Below are 21,439 nucleotides of genomic sequence, written 5' to 3' on the forward strand. Positions count from 1 at the left end.
CGCTGATTGGTCGCGGCCGGCCACCGCGACAAATCAGTAAAGCAGTGTTTAAATTTGGCGCCAATAATGCTGATTAGTCGCGGCCGGCCACCGCAACCAATCAGCAGAGCGGGGTTTAAATTTTGCGCCAAAATCGCTGATTGGTCGCGCACGGCGGTCGCGACCAATCAGCAGAGCGGGGTTTAAATTTGGCGCCAATAATGCTGATTGTTCGCCGGGGAGCGGCGCTGCCTGTGCGGGTACTTCCGCTGCGAGCAGCTGGGAGATTAGCGGCTGCTCGCAGCAGAAGTATCCCGACCGGCGGCGCCGCTCCTCGGTCCTCCGTTCACACTTGCCGTCGGGAGATCAGAGCGTTGTTTAAATTTGGCGCCAATCTCACTGATTGGTCGCGGTCGGCTGGCGGCCGCGACCAATCAACAGAGCGTTGTTTAAATTTGGCGCCAATCTCGCTGAATGGTCGCGGCTGGAGTCCGCGACCAATCAGCAGAGCGTTGTGTAAATTTGGCGCGAATCAGCAGAGCGTTGTTTAAATTTGGCGCCAATCTCGCTGATTGGTCGCAGCTGGCGTCGGCGACCAATCAGCAGAGCATTGTTTAAATTTTGCGCCAATCTCGCTGATTGGTCGCGGTTGGCGTCCGTGCCCAATCAGCACAGCAGTGTTTAAATGTGGCGCCAAGATCGGTGATTGGTCGCGGGCGGAGAGCGCGACCAATCAGCGAATCATATTGGTGAGGACCGGGGAGCGCCGCTGCCTGTGCGGGTACTTCCGCTGCGAGAAGCCGGGACATGAGCGGGCGCTGGCAGCAGAAGTATCCCGACCCGCAGCGCCGCTCCCCGGGTCAGCGGCACCGGCGGTCGAGGTCCTTCTGCTGCTACCGGCCGGGAGATGAGCCGCTAACGGCCGCCATCTTTTTTCAGAAATCCCGCGGCGCTGATTGGCCGCTGCCGGACCAATGAGCGGCGCGGGATTTCCAGGACGGACAGACACACAGACGGGATAAGACGATTATATATATAGATAACATTTATAATGCAGTGGGGCTTCCTTATATATTGGAGGGAGGCTTCCTTATATATTGGAGGGAGGCTTCCTTATATATTGGAGGGGGGCTTCCTTATATATTGGAGGGGGGTTTCCTTATATATTGGAGGGAGGCTTCCTTATATATTGGAGGGGGATTTCCTTATATGTTGGAGGGGGGCTTCCTTATATATTGGAGGGGGGTTTCCTTATATATTGGAGGGAGGCTTCCTTATATATTGGAGGGGGACTTCCTTATATATTGGAGGGGGGCTTCCTTATATATTGGAGGGGGGCTTCCTTATATATTGGAGGGAGGCTTCCTTATATATTGGAGGGGGGTTTCCTTATATATTGGAGGGGGGCTTCCTTATATATTGGAGGGGGGCTTCCTTATATATTGGAGGGTGGCTTCCTTATATATTGGAGGGGGGCTTCCTTATATATTGGAGGGAGGCTTCCTTATATATTGGAGGGGGGCTTTCTTATATATTGGAGGGGGGCTTCCTTATATATTGGAGGGGGGGCTTCCTTATATATTGGAGGGAGGCTTCCTTATATATTGGAGGGAGGCTTCCTTATATATTGGAGGGGGGGCTTCCTTATATATTGGAGGGGGGGCTTCCTTATATATTGGAGGGAGGCTTCCTTATATATTGGAGGGGGGCTTCCTTATATATTGGAGGGAGGCTTCCTTATATATTGGAGGGGGGGCGTCATTATATATTGGAGGGAGGGCTTCCTTATATATTGGGGGGGCTTCCTTATATATTGGAGGGGGGCTTCCTTATATATTGGAGGGGGGTTTCCTTATATATTGGAGGGGGGCTTCCTTATATATTGGAGGGAGGCTTCCTTATATGTTGGAGGGGGGCTTCCTTATATATTGGAGGGGGGCTTCCTTATATATTGGAGGGTGGCTTCCTTATATATTGGAGGGAGGCTTTCTTATATATTGGAGGGAGGCTTCCTTATATATTGGAGGGTGGCTTCCTTATATATTGGAGGGGGGCTTCCTTATATATTGGAGGGGGGGCGTCATTATATATTGGAGGGAGGGCTTCCTTATATATTGGAGGGGGGCTTCCTTATATATTGGAGGGGGGCTTCCTTATATATTGGAGGGGGGTTTCCTTATATATTGGAGGGGGGCTTCCTTATATATTGGAGGGGGGCTTCCTTCTTTATTGGAGGGGGGCTTCCTTGTATATTGGAGGGGGGGCGTCATTATATATTGGAGGGGGGCTTCCTTCTATATTGGAGGGGGGCTTCCTTATATATTGGAGGGAGGCTTCCTTATATATTGGAGGGGGGCTTCCTTCTATATTGGAGGGGGGCTTCCTTCTATATTGGATTGGGGCTTCCTTCTATATTGGAGGGGGGCTTCCTTCTATATTGGAGGGGGGCTTCCTTATATATTGGAGAGGGGATTTCCTTATATATTGGAGGGGGGCTTTCTTCATGTGAAGGCCATACACACCACATCCTACAATCTGCATCTGACTATAAGGCCCCGGCCCCACTATCAGTATCTGGTCAGTATTCGGTCAGTATTCTTTCTCAGCAGTGGGTGATAAATGCAGAATTGGTGACTTGTTTCTATTCTACCTTTTCTCTGATTGTTCCTCACCTGGTTTTGGCTCCAACTCCTGAGAAAAAATACTGACCGAATACTGACCGAATACTGATAGTGGGGCCGTGGCCTTATACTGATAGTGGGGGCCGTGGTCTTATACTGATAGTGGGGCCGTGGCCTTATACTGATAGTAGGGCCGTGGCCTTATACTGATAGAGGGGCCGTGGCCTTATACTGATAGTGGGGCCGTGGCCTTATACTGATAGTGGGGCCGTGGTCTTATACTGATAGTGGGGCCGTGGCCTTATACTGATAGTGGGGCCATGGCCTTATACTGATAGTGGGGCCGTGGCCTTATACTGATAGTGGGGCCGTGGCCTTATACTGATAGTGGGGCCGTGGCCTTATACTGATAGTGGGGCCGTGGTCTTATACTGATAGTGGGGCCGTGGCCTTATACTGATAGTGGGGCCATGGCCTTATACTGATAGTGGGGCCGTGGTCTTATACTGATAGTGGGGTCGTGGTCTTATACTGATAGTGGGGCCGTGGCCTTATACTGATAGTGGGGCCGTGGTCTTATACTGATAGTGGGGCCATGGCCTTATACTGATAGTGGGGCCGTGGCCTTATACTGATAGTGGGGCCGTGGCCTTATACTGATAGTGGGGCCGTGGTCTTATACTGATAGTGGGGCCGTGGCCTTATACTGATAGTGGGGGCCGTGGTCTTATACTGATAGTGGGGCCGTGGCCTTATACTGATAGTGGGGGCCGTGGTCTTATACTGATAGTGGGGCCGTGGCCTTATACTGATAGTAGGGCCGTGGCCTTATACTGATAGAGGGGCCGTGGCCTTATACTGATAGTGGGGCCGTGGCCTTATACTGATAGTGGGGCCGTGGTCTTATACTGATAGTGGGGCCGTGGCCTTATACTGATAGTGGGGCCATGGCCTTATACTGATAGTGGGGCCGTGGCCTTATACTGATAGTGGGGCCGTGGCCTTATAGTGATAGTGGGGCCGTGACCTTATACTGATAGTGGGGCCGTGGCCTTATACTGATAGTGGGGCCGTGGTCTTATACTGATAGTGGGGCCGTGGCCTTATACTGATAGTGGGGCCATGGCCTTATACTGATAGTGGGGCCGTGGTCTTATACTGATAGTGGGGTCGTGGTCTTATACTGATAGTGGGGCCGTGGCCTTATACTGATAGTGGGGCCGTGGTCTTATACTGATAGTGGGGCCATGGCCTTATACTGATAGTGGGGCCGTGGCCTTATACTGATAGTGGGGCCGTGGCCTTATACTGATAGTGGGGCCGTGGTCTTATACTGATAGTGGGGCCGTGGCCTTATACTGATAGTGGGGCCGTGGCCTTATACTGATAGTGGGGCCGTGGCCTTATACTGATAGTGGGGCCGTGGTCTTATACTGATAGTGGGGCCGTGGTCTTATACTGATAGTGGGGCCGTGGTCTTATACTGATAGTGGGGCCGTGGCCTTATACTGATAGTGGGGCCGTGGCCTTATACTGATAGTGGGGGCCGTGGCCTTATACTGATAGAGGGGCCGTGGCCTTATACTGATAGTGGGGCCGTGGCCTTATACTGATAGTGGGGGCCGTGGCCTTATACTGATAGTGGGGCCGTGGCCTAGTACAGATCATTGTGCTGAAGAGCTGACTATCTGCCTGCAGACTTATGTCACATCATGTTACAGGGATTTAACATGTTCCTGCCCGGCAGAGTCACATCCATCAGTAGCACGCCCCATGAGAATATCGGCACGGTGTGATGTCGGTCGTACCTTGCTCTCTGTCAGTTCGGCCTCCGGTTTCATCATCACCACACTCTTATCCACTGCTCGCAACGCACAGAAGGAGCCGCCATCAGCCTGAAGAAGGAGCTGAACGTCGGAACCGGGGAGCGCGTCTTCCTCTGAGAACTTAAGACTGACCTGTAATAGGACAGAGCACATAACCCTCATCATCTGCATATAATACAGAGCACATAACCCTCATCATCAGCATATAATACAGAGCACATAACCCTCATCATCTGCATATAATACAGAGCACATAACCCTCATCATCTGCATATAATACAGAGCACATAACCCTCATCATCTGCATATAATACAGAGCACATAACCCTCATCATCTGCATATAGTACAGAGCACATAACCCTCATCATCTGCATATAATACAGAGCACATAACCCTCATCATCTGCATATAATACAGAGCACATAACCCTCATCATCTGCGTATAATACAGAGCACATAACCCTCATCATCAGCATATAATACAGAGCACATAACCCTTATCATCTGCATATAATACAGAGCACATAACCCTCATCATCTGCGTATAATACAGAGCACATAACCCTCATCATCCGCATATAATACAGAGCACATAACCCCCATCATCTGCATATAATACAGAGCACATAACCCTCATCATCTGCATATAATACAGAGCACATAACCCTCATCATCAGCATATAATACAGAGCACATAACCCTTATCATCTGCATATAATACAGAGCACATAACCCTCATCATCTGCATATAATACAGAGCACATAACCCTCATCATCTGCATATAATACAGAGCACATAACCCCCATCATCTGCATATAATACAGAGCACATAACCCCCATCATCAGCATATAATACAGAGCACATAACCCTCATCATCCGCATATAATACAGAGCACATAACCCTCATCATCTGCATATAATACAGAGCACATAACCCTCATCATCTGCATATAATACAGAGCACATAACCCTCATCATCTGCATATAGTACAGAGCACATAACCCTCATCATCTGCATATAATACAGAGCACATAACCCTCATCATCTGCATATAATACAGAGCACATAACCCTCATCATCAGCATATAATACAGAGCACATAACCCTCATCATCAGCATATAATACAGAGCACATAACCCTCATCATCTGCATATAATACAGAGCACATAACCCTCATCATCAGCATATAATACAGAGCACATAACCCCCATCATCTGCATATAATACAGAGCACATAACCCTCATCATCTGCATATAATACAGAGCACATAACCCTCATCATCTGCATATAATACAGAGCACATAACCCTCATCATCTGCATATAATACAGAGCACATAACCCTCATCATCAGCATATAATACAGAGCACATAACACTCATCATCAGCATATAATACAGAGCACATAACCCTCATCATCTGCATATAATACAGAGCACATAACCCTCATCATCTGCATATAATACAGAGCACATAACCCTCATCATCTGCATATAGTACAGAGCACATAACCCCCATCATCAGCATATAATACAGAGCACATAACCCTCATCATCTGCATATAGTAAAGAGCACATAACCCCCATCATCAGCATATAGTACAGAGCACATAACCCCCATCATCTGCATATAGTACAGAGCACATAACCCCCATCATCTGCATATAATACAGAGCACATAACCCCCATCATCAGCATATAATATAGAGCACATAACACTCATCATCTGCATATAATACAGAGCACATAACCCTCATCATCTGCATATAATACAGAGCACATAACCCCCATCATCTGCATATAATACAGAGCACATAACCCTCATCATCAGCATATAATACAGAGCACATAACCCTCATCATCCGCATATAATACAGAGCACATAACCCTCATCATCTGCATATAATACAGAGCACATAACCCTCATCATCTGCATATAATACAGAGCACATAACCCTCATCATCTGCATATAGTACAGAGCACATAACCCCCATCATAAGCATATAATACAGAGCACATAACCCTCATCATCTGCATATAATACAGAGCACATAACCCTCATCATCAGCATATAATACAGAGCACATAACCCTCATCATCTGCATATAATACAGAGCACATAACCCTCATCATCTGCATATAATACAGAGCACATAACCCTCATCATCAGCATATAATACAGAGCACATAACCCCCATCATCTGCATATAATACAGAGCACATAACCCTCATCATCAGCATATAATACAGAGCACATAACCCTCATCATCTGCATATAATACAGAGCACATAACCCCCATCATCTGCATATAATACAGAGCACATAACGCCCATCATCTGCATATAATACAGAGCAAATAACCCCCATCATCTGCATATAATACAGAGCACATAACCCTCATCATCTGCATATAATACAGAGCACATAACCCTCATCATCTGCATATAATACAGAGCACATAACCCTCATCATCTGCATATAATACAGAGCACATAACCCTCATCATCTGCATATAATACAGAGCACATAACCCTCATCATCTCCATATAATACAGAGCACATAACCCTCATCATCTGCATATAATACAGAGCACATAACCCTCATCATCTACATATAATACAGAGCACATAACCCTCATCATCCGCATATAATACAGAGCACATAACCCTCATCATCTGCATATAATACAGAGCACATAACCCTCATCATCTGCATATAATACAGAGCACATAACCCCCATCATCTGCATTTAATACAGAGCACATAACCCCCATCATCTGCATATAATACAGAGCACATAACCCTCATCATCAGCATATAATACAGAGCACATAACCCTCATCATCTGCATATAATACAGAGCACATAACCCTCATCATCTGCATATAATACAGAGCACATAACCCTCATCATCTGCATATAATACAGAGCACATAACCCTCATCATCTGCATATAATACAGAGCACATAACCCACATCATCTGCATATAATACAGAGCACATAACCCTCATCATCTGCATATAATACAGAGCACATAACCCTCATCATCAGCATATAATACACAGCACATAACCCTCATCATCTGCATATAATACAGAGCACATAACCCACATCATCTGCATATAATACAGAGCACATAACCCTCATCATCTGCATATAATACAGAGCACATAACCCTCATCATCTGCATATAATACAGAGCACATAACCCTCATCATCTGCATATAATACAGAGCACATAACCCTCATCATCTGCATATAATACAGAGCACATAACCCTCATCATCTGCATATAATACAGAGCACATAACCCTCATCATCAGCGTATAATACAGAGCACATAACCCTCATCATCTGCATATAATACAGAGCACATAACCCTCATCATCTGCATATAATACAGAGCACATAACCCTCATCATCTGCATATAATACAGAGCACATAACCCTCATCATCTGCATATAATACAGAGCACATAACCCTCATCATCAGCATATAATACAGAGCACATAACCCTCATCATCAGCATATAATACAGAGCACATAACCCTCATCATCTGCATATAATACAGAGCACATAACCCTCATCATCTGCATATAATACAGAGCACATAACCCTCATCATCAGCATATAATACAGAGCACATAACCCTCATCATCTGCATATAATACAGAGCACATAACCCTCATCATCTGCATATAATACAGAGCACATAACCCTCATCATCTGCATATAATACAGAGGACATAACCCTCATCATCTGCATATAATACAGAGCACATAACCCTCATCATCAGCATATAATACAGAGCACATAACCCTCATCATCTGCATATAATACAGAGCACATAACCCTCATCATCCGCATATAATACAGAGCACATAACCCCCATCATCTGCATATAATACAGAGCATATAACCCTCATCATCTGCATATAATACAGAGCACATAACCCCCATCATCTGCATATAATACAGAGCACATAACCCTCATCATCTGCATATAATACAGAGCACATAACCCTCATCATCTGCATATAATACAGAGCACATAACCCTCATCATCTGCATATAGTACAGAGCACATAACCCTCATCATCTGCATATAATACAGAGCACATAACCCCCATCATCTGCATATAATACAGAGCACATAACCCTCATCATCTGCATATAATACAGAGCACATAACCCCCATCATCAGCATATAATACATAGCACATAACCCTCATCATCTGCATATAATACAGAGCACATAACCCTCATCATCTGCATATAATATAGAGCACATAACCCTCATCATCTGCATATAATACAGAGCACATAGCCCCCATCATCTGCATATAATACAGAGCACATAACCCTCATCATCTGCATATAATACAGAGCACATAACCCTCATCATCTGCATATAATACAGAGCACATAACCCTCATCATCTACGTATAATACAGAGCACATAACCCTCATCATCTGCATATAATACAGAGCACATAACCCTCATCATCCGCATATAATACAGAGCAAATAACCCTCATCATCTGCATATAATACAGAGCACATAACCCTCATCATCTGCATATAATACAGAGCACATAACCCTCATCATCTGCATATAATACAGAGCACATAGCCCCCATCATCTGCATATAATACAGAGCACATAACCCTCATCATCAGCATATAATACAGAGCACATAACCCTCATCATCTGCATATAATACAGAGCACATAACCCTCATCATCTGCATATAATACAGAGCACATAACCCTCATCATCTGCATATAATACAGAGCACATAACCCTCATCATCTGCATATAATATAGAGCACATAACCCTCATCATCTGCATATAATACAGAGCACATAACCCACATCATCAGCATATAATACAGAGCACATAACCCTCATCATCTGCATATAATATAGAGCACATAACCCCCATCATCTGCATATAATACAGAGCACATAACCCTCATCATCTGCATATAATATAGAGCATATAACCCTCATCATCTGCATATAATACAGAGCACATAACCCTCATCATCTGCATATAATACAGAGCACATAACCCTCATCATCTGCATATAATACAGAGCACATAACCCTCATCATCCGCATATAATACAGAGCACATAACCCTCATCATCTGCATATAATACAGAGCACATAACCCTCATCATCAGCATATAATACAGAGCACATAACCCTCATCATCTGCATATAATATAGAGCACATAACCCTCATCATCCGCATATAATACAGAGCAAATAACCCTCATCATCTGCATATAATACAGAGCACATAACCCTCATCATCTGCATATAATACAGAGCACATAACCCTCATCATCAGCATATAATACAGAGCACATAACCCTCATCATCTGCATATAATATAGAGCACATAACCCTCATCATCCGCATATAATACAGAGCAAATAACCCTCATCATCTGCATATAATACAGAGCACATAACCCTCATCATCCGCATATAATACAGAGCAAATAACCCTCATCATCTGCATATAATACAGAGCACATAACCCTCATCATCTGCATATAATACAGAGCACATAACCCTCATCATCTGCATATAATATAGAGCACATAACCCTCATCATCCGCATATAATACAGAGCAAATAACCCTCATCATCTGCATATAATACAGAGCACATAACCCTCATCATCTGCATATAATACAGAGCACATAACCCTCATCATCTGCATATAATACAGAGCACATAACCCTCATCATCTGCATATAATATAGAGCACATAACCCTCATCATCAGCATATAATACAGAGCACATAACCCTCATCATCTGCATATAATACAGAGCACATAACCCTCATCATCTGCATATAATATAGAGCACATAACCCCCATCATCTGCATATAATACAGAGCACATAACCCTCATCATCTGCATATAATATAGAGCACATAACCCTCATCATCTGCATATAATACAGAGCACATAACCCTCATCATCTGCATATAATACAGAGCACATAACCCTCATCATCTGCATATAATACAGAGCACATAACCCTCATCATCCGCATATAATACAGAGCACATAACCCTCATCATCTGCATATAATACAGAGCACATAACCCTCATCATCCGCATATAATACAGAGCACATAACCCTCATCATCAGCATATAATACAGAGCACATAACCCTCATCATCTGCATATAATATAGAGCACATAACCCTCATCATCCGCATATAATACAGAGCAAATAACCCTCATCATCTGCATATAATACAGAGCACATAACCCTCATCATCTGCATATAATACAGAGCACATAACCCTCATCATCAGCATATAATACAGAGCACATAACCCTCATCATCTGCATATAATACAGAGCACATAACCCTCATCATCTGCATATAATATAGAGCACATAACCCTCATCATCCGCATATAATACAGAGCAAATAACCCTCATCATCTGCATATAATACAGAGCACATAACCCTCATCATCTGCATATAATACAGAGCACATAACCCTCATCATCTGCATATAATATAGAGCACATAACCCTCATCATCCGCATATAATACAGAGCAAATAACCCTCATCATCTGCATATAATACAGAGCACATAACCCTCATCATCTGCATATAATACAGAGCACATAACCCTCATCATCTGCATATAATACAGAGCACATAACCCTCATCATCTGCATATAATATAGAGCACATAACCCTCATCATCAGCATATAATACAGAGCACATAACCCTCATCATCTGCATATAATACAGAGCACATAACCCTCATCATCTGCATATAATATAGAGCACATAACCCTCATCATCTGCATATAATACAGAGCACATAACCCACATCATCAGCATATAATACAGAGCACATAACCCTCATCATCTGCATATAATATAGAGCACATAACCCTCATCATCTGCATATAATACAGAGCACATAACCCTCATCATCTGCATATAATACAGAGCACATAACCCTCATCATCTGCATATAATACAGAGCACATAACCCTCATCATCCGCATATAATACAGAGCACATAACCCTCATCATCTGCATATAATACAGAGCACATAACCCTCATCATCCGCATATAATACAGAGCACATAACCCTCATCATCAGCATATAATACAGAGCACATAACCCTCATCATCTGCATATAATACAGAGCACATAACCCCCATCATCCGCATATAATACAGAGCACATAACCCTCATCATCTGCATATAATACAGAGCACATAACCCACATCATCCGCATATAATACAGAGCACATAACCCCCATCATCCGCATATAATACAGAGCACATAACCCCCATCATCCGCATATAATACAGAGCACATAACCCTCATCATCAGCATATAATACAGAACACATAACCCTCATCATCTGCATATAATACAGAGCACATAACCCTCATCATCATCAGATAATACAGAGCACATAACCCTCATCATCTGCATATAATACAGAGCACATAACCCTCATCATCTGCATATAATACAGAGCACATAACCCTCATCATCTGCATATAATACAGAGCACATAACCCTCATCATCTGCATATAATACAGAGCACATAACCCTCATCATCCGCATATAATACAGAGCACATAACCCTCATCATCTGCGTATAATACAGAGCACATAACCCTCATCATCTGCGTATAATACAGAGCACATAACCCCCATCATCTGCATATAGTACAGAGCACATAACCCTCATCATCTGCATATAATACAGAGCACATAACCCTCATCATCTGCGTATAATACAGAGCACATAACCCCCATCATCTGCATATAGTACAGAGCACATAACCCTCATCATCAGCATATAATACAGAGCACATAACCCTCATCATCCGCATATAATACAGAGCACATAACCCTCATCATCTGCATATAATACAGAGCACATAACCCTCATCATCAGCATATAATACAGAGCACATAACCCTCATCATCAGCATATAATACAGAGCACATAACCCTCATCATCAGCATATAATACAGAGCACATAACCCTCATCATCAGCATATAATACAGAGCACATAACCCTCATCATCTGCATATAATACAGAGCACATAACCCTCATCATCAGCATATAATACAGAGCACATAACCCTCATCATCCGCATATAATACAGAGCACATGACCCTCATCATCTGCATATAATACAGAGCACATAACCCTCATCATCAGCATATAATACAGAGCACATAACCCTCATCATCAGCATATAATACAGAGCACATAACCCTCATCATCTGCATATAATACAGAGCACATAACCCTCATCATCTGCATATAATACAGAGCACATAACCCTCATCATCTGCATATAATACAGAGCACATAACCCTCATCATCAGCATATAATACAGAGCACATAACCCTCATCATCCGCATATAATACAGAGCACATAACCCTCATCATCAGCATATAATACAGAGCACATAACCCTCATCATCAGCATATAATACAGAGCACATAACCCTCATCATCTGCATATAATACAGAGCACATAACCCTCATCATCTGCATATAATACAGAGCACATAACCCCCATCATCTGCATAAAATACAGAGCACATAACCCTCATCATCTGCATATAATACAGAGCACATAACCCTCATCATCTGCATATAATACAGAGCACATAACCCTCATCATCTGCATATAATATAGAGCACATAACCCTCATCATCTGCATATAATACAGAGCACATAACCCTCATCATCTGCATATAATACAGAGCACATAACCCTCATCATCTGCATATAATACAGAGCACATAACCCTCATCATCAGCATATAATACAGAGGACATAACCCTCATCATCAGCATATAATACAGAGCACATAACCCTCATCATCTGCATATAATATAGAGCACATAACCCTCATCATCTGCATATAATACAGAGCACATAACCCTCATCATCAGCATATAATACAGAGCACATAACCCTCATCATCTGCATATAATACAGAGCACATAACCCTCATCATCTGCATATAATACAGAGCACATAACCCTCATCATCTGCATATAATACAGAGCACATAACCCTCATCATCAGCATATAATACAGAGCACATAACCCTCATCATCAGCATATAATACAGAGCACATAACCCCCATCATCTGCAAATAATACAGAGCACATAACCCCCATCATCAGCATATAATACAGAGCACATAACCCTCATCATCTGCATATAATACAGAGCACATAACCCTCATCATCCGCATATAGTACAGAGCACATAACCCTCATCATCTGCATATAATATAGAGCACATAACCCTCATCATCTGCATATAATATAGAGCACATAACCCTCATCATCTGCATATAATATAGAGCACATAACCCTCATCATCCGCATATAATACAGAGCACATAACCGTCATCATCTGCATATAATACAGAGCACATAACCCTCATCATCCGCATATAATACAGAGCACATAACCCTCATCATCTGCATATAGTACAGAGCACATAACCCTCATCATCTGCATATAATATAGAGCACATAACCCTCATCATCTGCATATAATATAGAGCACATAACCCTCATCATCTGCATATAATATAGAGCACATAACCCTCATCATCCGCATATAATACAGAGCACATAACCCTCATCATCAGCATATAATACAGAGCACATAACCCTCATCATCCGCATATAATACAGAGCACATAACCCTCATCATCAGCATATAATACAGAGCACATAACCCTCATCATCTGCATATAATACAGAGCACATAACCCTCATCATCAGCATATAATACAGAGCACATAACCCCCATCATCTGCATATAATACAGAGCACATAACCCTCATCATCTGCATATAATACAGAGCACATAACCCTCATCATCTGCATATAATACAGAGCACATAACCCTCATCATCTGCATATAATACAGAGCACATAACCCTCATCATCCGCATATAATACAGAGCACATAACCCTCATCATCTGCATATAATACAGAGCACATAACCCTCATCATCTGCATATAATACAGAGCACATAACCCTCATCATCCGCATATAATACAGAGCACATAACCCTCATCATCAGCATATAATACAGAGCACATAACCCTCATCATCTGCATATAATACAGAGCACATAACCCTCATCATCCCAGTAAATCTTGCAGTTCTTCAGAATAATTACATCCATGGTCATCCAGAGAATATTCCCTCTCAGCATTAATCATGGGGTAAATACCAATTTATGTGAATGATTGTAATCTTCTGAGTAAATAAAGAAGATGAAACTTTCTGTTCTGTTCCGATTCCGAACACTTAAATGTTTGTTTGCTGTCAGTGAATGTGAACACTCCCTGGTAAAATCTCCAACAGCGGCGACTATCACAGGTCTTTAAGAGTAACAGTCTTTTCTTAGAGGCTGTCAGGTTTTCCACAGAGACGACACTGGGTAGATCACGCAATATCTCACCGTGCCGTCACTGTGTCGCGGATTTCATTAGGAATCGCGATCACACAATCCAGACTACTCACTTCTTAGGTATTGGCAAGCGACCAGTGAGCGTATGGCGTCACACCTCTGGATTCCAACGCATAGAATGTGTTTACGCCCCCGTACGGTCACTGTCAGCTTCACGATAGCCCGATTATTAATATTATTCTCTGCCACCACCGTCCAGATTTAAAATATAATGCAGGCCTGGGCGGACGCCTGTGTTTTGGCAGCGTATATGGCTTCAGGGAAGGGAATGATTACAGGACAAAAGAAACAGAACTATTACATTTTATATTTAATCCAAAAGGGAGGAAGTGTTTAAGAAAAATATATACAAGGATATTACAAAGGAGACATTAAAATACATATGCAGATACATAAAATAATAAGTATTAAAAAAGAGACTCACTATAAGATCGCTGAGACGATTCAATATAGATGAAGGAGGGGCTCCCCGATTTGATTTGAACATTATCGAACGTGACCCGTTGCTTATAGTATCTATACCCCCCTCTGGTAATGAGTACTGCTCCAACCTCAGCAGACTATTTTATGCTTAAGAAAGAGACCTGTCCACACCCCCTTGTGCCAACATCACAGGGGCTGGGGCTCCACACTTCATGTTTCTATTAAAAATCTTTTTTTTTGGGATAACTTGTTGCTGGTTGATCCCAGAATCCCAAAAGTGGTACCATATTTTCTATTATGATTTTACCTTCATTTAGAGACCACACATGATATAGTTGCAATCTGCTATCTTGCTACTTTTGTGCCACAGCTCCCTGGTTTGGCTTACAGCAATGAAAAAATATGCATATCGCTCCTTGGCTCTCCCTGCCACTAAAAATATAGGTCTCATTATTATCGGAATTATGGAACTTATAATATTCAATATTCCGTATCGATTCCGGCGAGACTATAGACTTCCTTGGGAAGCTGGGGAAGCAAGCTTCAACAGTTACAGGTAAATTATTGCAAGCCAGCGTCTAATCACCCCCTGCGTCTGCCAGGGAGAAAGATATTCGCATTTTAATTAGGTCCTGTAGATACAAAGGACACATTGAATCCAGTCTGCACTGGTTACAATGAGAGAACAGAACAAGCTATGTGCAGGTTTACTATAGAAACAATTCAATGGCAGCAAGCAGAGATCTAGATAAAATATTTAGATTTATTTATAAAAATACAGAAACCCCTTTAATTTATGTTAAACTTTTCTTTTAATAATAACAATTTAATTTCTATAACGCCAACATACTCGGCAGCATAGTACAATTCAGAGTGGAGATGTACGGACAATATCAGACATTACGGGGGAACCCATAATTCACCAGATACAGGGGGAGCAGGGACCCGATCACAAGAGCTTAGAGTCTATAAGAAGATGGGGCACAGAAGGTAACAAGTAGTGTGCAGTCAGTATAATACAGGGGGCGCCACAGAACGCGGCAGGAGCCAGAATCTGTACAAAGTGCTCCTGGGGGCACGGAGGGCGAGGAGACGGGTAGAAGGGACGGGGTCTGTACAAAGTGCTACTGGGGGCACAGAGGGTGAGGAGACGGGGGTTAGAGGGGCCGGGATCTGTACAAAGTGCTACTGGGGGCACGGAGGGCGAGGAGATGGGGGAGAAGGGACGAGGTCTGTACAAAGTGCTACTGGGGGCACAGAAGGTGAGGAGATGGGGGAGAAGGGACGGGGTCTGTACAAAGTGCTACTGGGGGCACAGAGGGTGAGGAGATGGGGGAGAAGGGACGGGGTCTGTACAAAGTGCTACTGGGGGCACAGAGGGCGAGGAGACGGTGGGTAGAGGGGCCGGGATCTGTACAAAGTGCTACTGGGGGCACGGAGGGCGAGGAGACGAGAGAGAAGGGAGAAGATCTGTACAAAGTGCTACTGGGGGCACAGAGGGCGAGGAGACAGGGGTAGAAGGGACGGGGTCTGTACAAAGTGCTACTGGGGGCACAGAGGGCGAGGAGATGGGGGAGAAGGGACGGGGTCTGTACAAAGTGCTACTGGGGGCACAGAGGGCGAGGAGACGGGGGGTAGAGGAGCCGGGATCTGTACAAAGTGCTACTGTGGGCACGGAGGGCGAGGAGATGGGGGAGAAGGGACGGGGTCTGTACAAAGTGCTACTGGGGGCACGGAGGGCGAGGAGATGGGGGAGAAGGGACGGGGTCTGTACAAAGTGCTACTGGGGGCACAGAGGGTGAGGAGATGGGGGAGAAGGGACGGGGTCTGTACAAAGTGCTACTGGGGGCACAGAGGGCGAGGAGATGGGGGGTAGAGGGGTCGGGATCTGTACAAAGTGCTACTGGGGGCACGGAGGGTGAGGAGATGGGAGAGAAGGGACAAGATCTGTACAAAGTGCTACTGGGGGCACAGAGGGTGAGGAGACGGGGGTAGAGGGGCCAGGATCTGTACAAAGTGCTACTGGGGGCACGGAGGGCGAGGAGACGGGAGAGAAGGGATAAGATCTGTACAAAGTGCTACTGGGGGCACAGAGGGCGAGGAGACGGGGTAGAAGGGACAAGATCTGTACAAAGTGCTACTGGGGGCACAGAGGGCGAGGAGACGGGAGAGAAGGGAGAAGATCTGTACAAAGTGCTACTGGGGGCACGGAGGGCGAGGAAATGGGAGAGAAGGGCCGGGATCTGTACAAAGTGCTACTGGGGGCACGGAGGGCGAGGAGACGGGAGAGAAGGGAGAAGATCTGTACAAAGTGCTACTGGGGGCACGGAGGGCGAGGAAACGGGAGAGAAGGGCCGGGATCTGTACAAAGTGCTACTGGGGGCACAGAGGGCGAGGAGACGGGAGAGAAGGGCCGGGATCTGTACAAAGTGCTACTGGGGGCACGGAGGGCGAGGAGACGGGAGAGAAGGGATAAGATCTGTACAAAGTGCTACTGGGGGCACGGAGGGCGAGGAAACGGGAGAGAAGGGCCGGGATCTGTACAAAGTGCTACTGGGGGCACAGAGGGCGAGGAGACGGGAGAGGAGGGATAAGATCTGTACAAAGTGCTACTGGGGGCACGGAGGGCGAGGAGACGGGAGAGGAGGGATAAGATCTGTACAAAGTGCTACTGGGGGCACGGAGGGCGAGGAAACGGGAGAGAAGGGCCGGGATCTGTACAAAGTGCTACTGGGGGCACAGAGGGCGAGGAGACGGGAGAGAAGGGATAAGATCTGTACAAAGTGCTACTGGGGGCACGGAGGGCGAGGAAATGGGAGAGAAGGGCCGGGATCTGTACAAAGTGCTACTGGGGGCACAGAGGGCGAGGAGACGGGAGAGGAGGGATAAGATCTGTACAAAGTGCTACTGGGGGCACAGAGGGTGAGGAGACGGGAGAGAAGGGCCGGGATCTGTACAAAGTGCTACTGGGGGCACGGAGGGTGAGGAGACGGGAGAGGAGGGATAAGATCTGTACAAAGTGCTACTGGGGGCACAGAGGGCGAGGAAACGGGAGAGAAGGGCCGGGATCTGTACAAAGTGCTACTGGGGGCACAGAGGGCGAGGAGACGGGAGAGAAGGGCCGGGATCTGTACAAAGTGCTACTGGGGGCACGGAGGGTGAGGAGACGGGAGAGGAGGGATAAGATCTGTACAAAGTGCTACTGGGGGCACGGAGGGCGAGGAGACGGGAGAGAAGGGATAAGATCTGTACAAAGTGCTACTGGGGGCACAGAGGGCGAGGAAACGGGAGAGAAGGGCCGGGATCTGAGGAAAATGTAGGAAGAGAGGACAGGGAGCCGTTGGGGAGGTGAGGGGCCGGTCTACAGTAATGAGCGTTTAGCTTACTCCTGAGGATACTGGAAGGTAATTGGATTGTAATGAGAATAAAATATTATTTTACTTGTTGCTGCGTACGAAGTGAAACCAAATACAGGGCGTCAATATTTTATGTGATTTTTACTTTGGCACAACAAACGTGTGTTGTGCAGACTCGTCATTGTAGATCACTGCATCCAAGACCAAAACTTCTTTATTTTTTCAGTTGAAGGAAGTTTTTGCAAGGGGGGATATAGTTTCATCAGCACCATTTACAGGTACATACCGTTTATTGATTAGCTTTAAAGGGAACCTGTCAGTGATCGTCCTCCTGAGCCGTCTATAAGGGCCGCAGGTCTTATATAGCTGGATACCATGACGTCTTGATTTCTGCAATCAGATGTCTTATACCAGAAAAATCCAAGTTTATCTTATATGTAAATGTTAAGATCTATGGGCCGAATATAGATCTCACTGGCAATCTGTCTCCAGAGATTACTGTAAATAGAAGGTGACAGCAGAGGTGGCACAGTGCAGCAGAGATGGCACAGTGCAGCAGAGACGGCACACTACAGCAGAGATGGCACACTACAGCAGAGATGGCACATTACCGCAGAGATGACACACTACAGCAGAGGTGGCACACTACAGCAGAGATGGCACATTACCGCAGAGATGGCACAGTGCAGCAGAGGTGGCACACTACAGCAGAGACGGCACATTACCGCAGAGATGGCACAGTGCAGCAGAGGTGGCACACTACAGCAGAGATGGCACACTACAGCAGAGATGGCACAGTGCAGCAGAGACGGCACATTACCGCAGAGATGGCACAGTGCAGCAGAGGTGGCACACTACAGCAGAGATGGCACACTACAGCAGAGGTGGCACACTACAGCAGAGATGGCACACTACAGCAGAGATGGCACACTACAGCAGAGATGGCACACTACAGCAGAGACGGCACATTACCGCAGAGATGGCACAGTGCAGCAGAGGTGGCACACTACAGCAGAGATGGCACACTACAGCAGAGATGGCACACTACAGCAGAGATGGCACAGTGCAGCAGAGACGGCACATTACCGCAGAGATGGCACAGTGCAGCAGAGGTGGCACACTACAGCAGAGATGGCACACTACAGCAGAGGTGGCACACTACAGCAGAGATGGCACACTACAGCAGAGACGGCACACTACAGCAGAGATGGCACATTACCGCAGAGATGGCACAGTGCAGCAGAGGTGGCACACTACAGCAGAGATGGCACACTACAGCAGAGACGGCACACTACAGCAGAGACGGCACACTACAGCAGAGGTGGCACACTACAGCAGAGATGGCACACTACAGCAGAGACGGCACACTACAGCAGAGATGGCACACTACAGCAGAGATGGCACAGTGCAGCAGAGGTGGCACACTACAGCAGAGATGACACACTACAGCAGAGATGGCACACTACAGCAGAGGTGGCACACTACAGCAGAGATGGCACACTACAGCAGAGATGGCACACTACAGCAGAGGTGGCACAGTGCAGCAGAGATGGCACACTACAGCAGAGATGGCACACTACAGCAGAGACGGCACACTACAGCAGAGATGGCACACTACAGCAGAGATGGCACAGTGCAGCAGAGGTGGCACACTACAGCAGAGATGACACACTACAGCAGAGATGGCACACTACAGCAGAGGTGGCACAGTGCAGCAGAGATGACACACTACAGCAGAGATGACACACTACAGCAGAGGTGGCACAGTGCAGCAGAGATGGCACACTACAGCAGAGATGGCACACTACAGCAGAGACGGCACACTACAGCAGAGATGGCACAGTGCAGCAGAGATGACACACTACAGCAGAGACGGTACACTACAGCAGAGATGGCACACTACAGCAGAGATGGCACAGTGCAGCAGAGATGGCACACTACAGCAGAGATGGCACACTACAGCAGAGATGGCACACTACAGCAGAGACGGCACACTACAGCAGAGATGGCACAGTGCAGCAGAGATGGCACAGTGCAGCAGAGATGGCACACTACAGCAGAGATGGCACATTACCGCAGAGATGGCACAGTGCAGCAGAGATGGCTCACTACAGCAGAGACGGCACACTACAGCAGAGATGACACACTACAGCAGAGGTGGCACAGTGCAGCAGAGGTGGCACACTACAGCAGAGACGGCACAGTGCAGCAGAGATGGCACATTGCAGCACAGATGGCACAGTGCAGCAGAGACGGCACAGTGCAGCAGAGACGGCACAGTGCAGCAGAGATGGCACACTACAGCAGAGATGGCACACTACAGCAGAGATGGCACAGTGCAGCAGAGACGGCACACTACAGCAGAGGTGGCACACTACAGCAGAGACGGCACAGTGCAGCAGAGACGGCACAGTGCAGCAGAGACGGCACACTACAGCAGAGACGGCACACTACAGCAGAGGTGGCACACTACAGCAGAGATGGCACAGTGCAGCAGAGACGGCACAGTGCAGCAGAGATGACACACTACAGCAGAGATGGCACAGTGCAGCAGAGACGGCACAGTGCAGCAGAGACGGCACACTACAGCAGAGACGGCACAGTGCAGCAGAGACGGCACAGTGCAGCAGAGATGGCACACTACAGCAGAGGTGGCACACTACAGCAGAGATGGCAC

At 45.8% G+C, this 21,439-nt stretch overlaps 1 protein-coding gene across 6 annotated transcripts in view; it reads right to left on the reverse strand.

Moving 5' to 3' along the window:
* The window catches only part of LOC141273167 (alpha-2-macroglobulin-like protein 1), a 607,283-nt gene that overhangs the window by 284,518 nt on the left and 301,326 nt on the right, over positions 1-21,439 (reverse strand). For all 6 annotated transcript variants that reach the window (XM_073684620.1, XM_073684625.1, XM_073684624.1 and 3 more), the window contains exon 16: positions 4,409-4,558. In XM_073684620.1, coding sequence (XP_073540721.1) covers positions 4,409-4,558 — 150 coding nt within the window. The remainder of the gene's footprint in view (positions 1-4,408; positions 4,559-21,439) is intronic.

This window comes from Phyllobates terribilis, unplaced genomic scaffold, assembly GCF_046119375.1.
Source record: "Phyllobates terribilis strain yellow unplaced genomic scaffold, ASM4611937v1 Scaffold_5__5_contigs__length_657084704, whole genome shotgun sequence".
Classification (NCBI taxonomy): Eukaryota; Metazoa; Chordata; class Amphibia; order Anura; family Dendrobatidae; genus Phyllobates; species Phyllobates terribilis.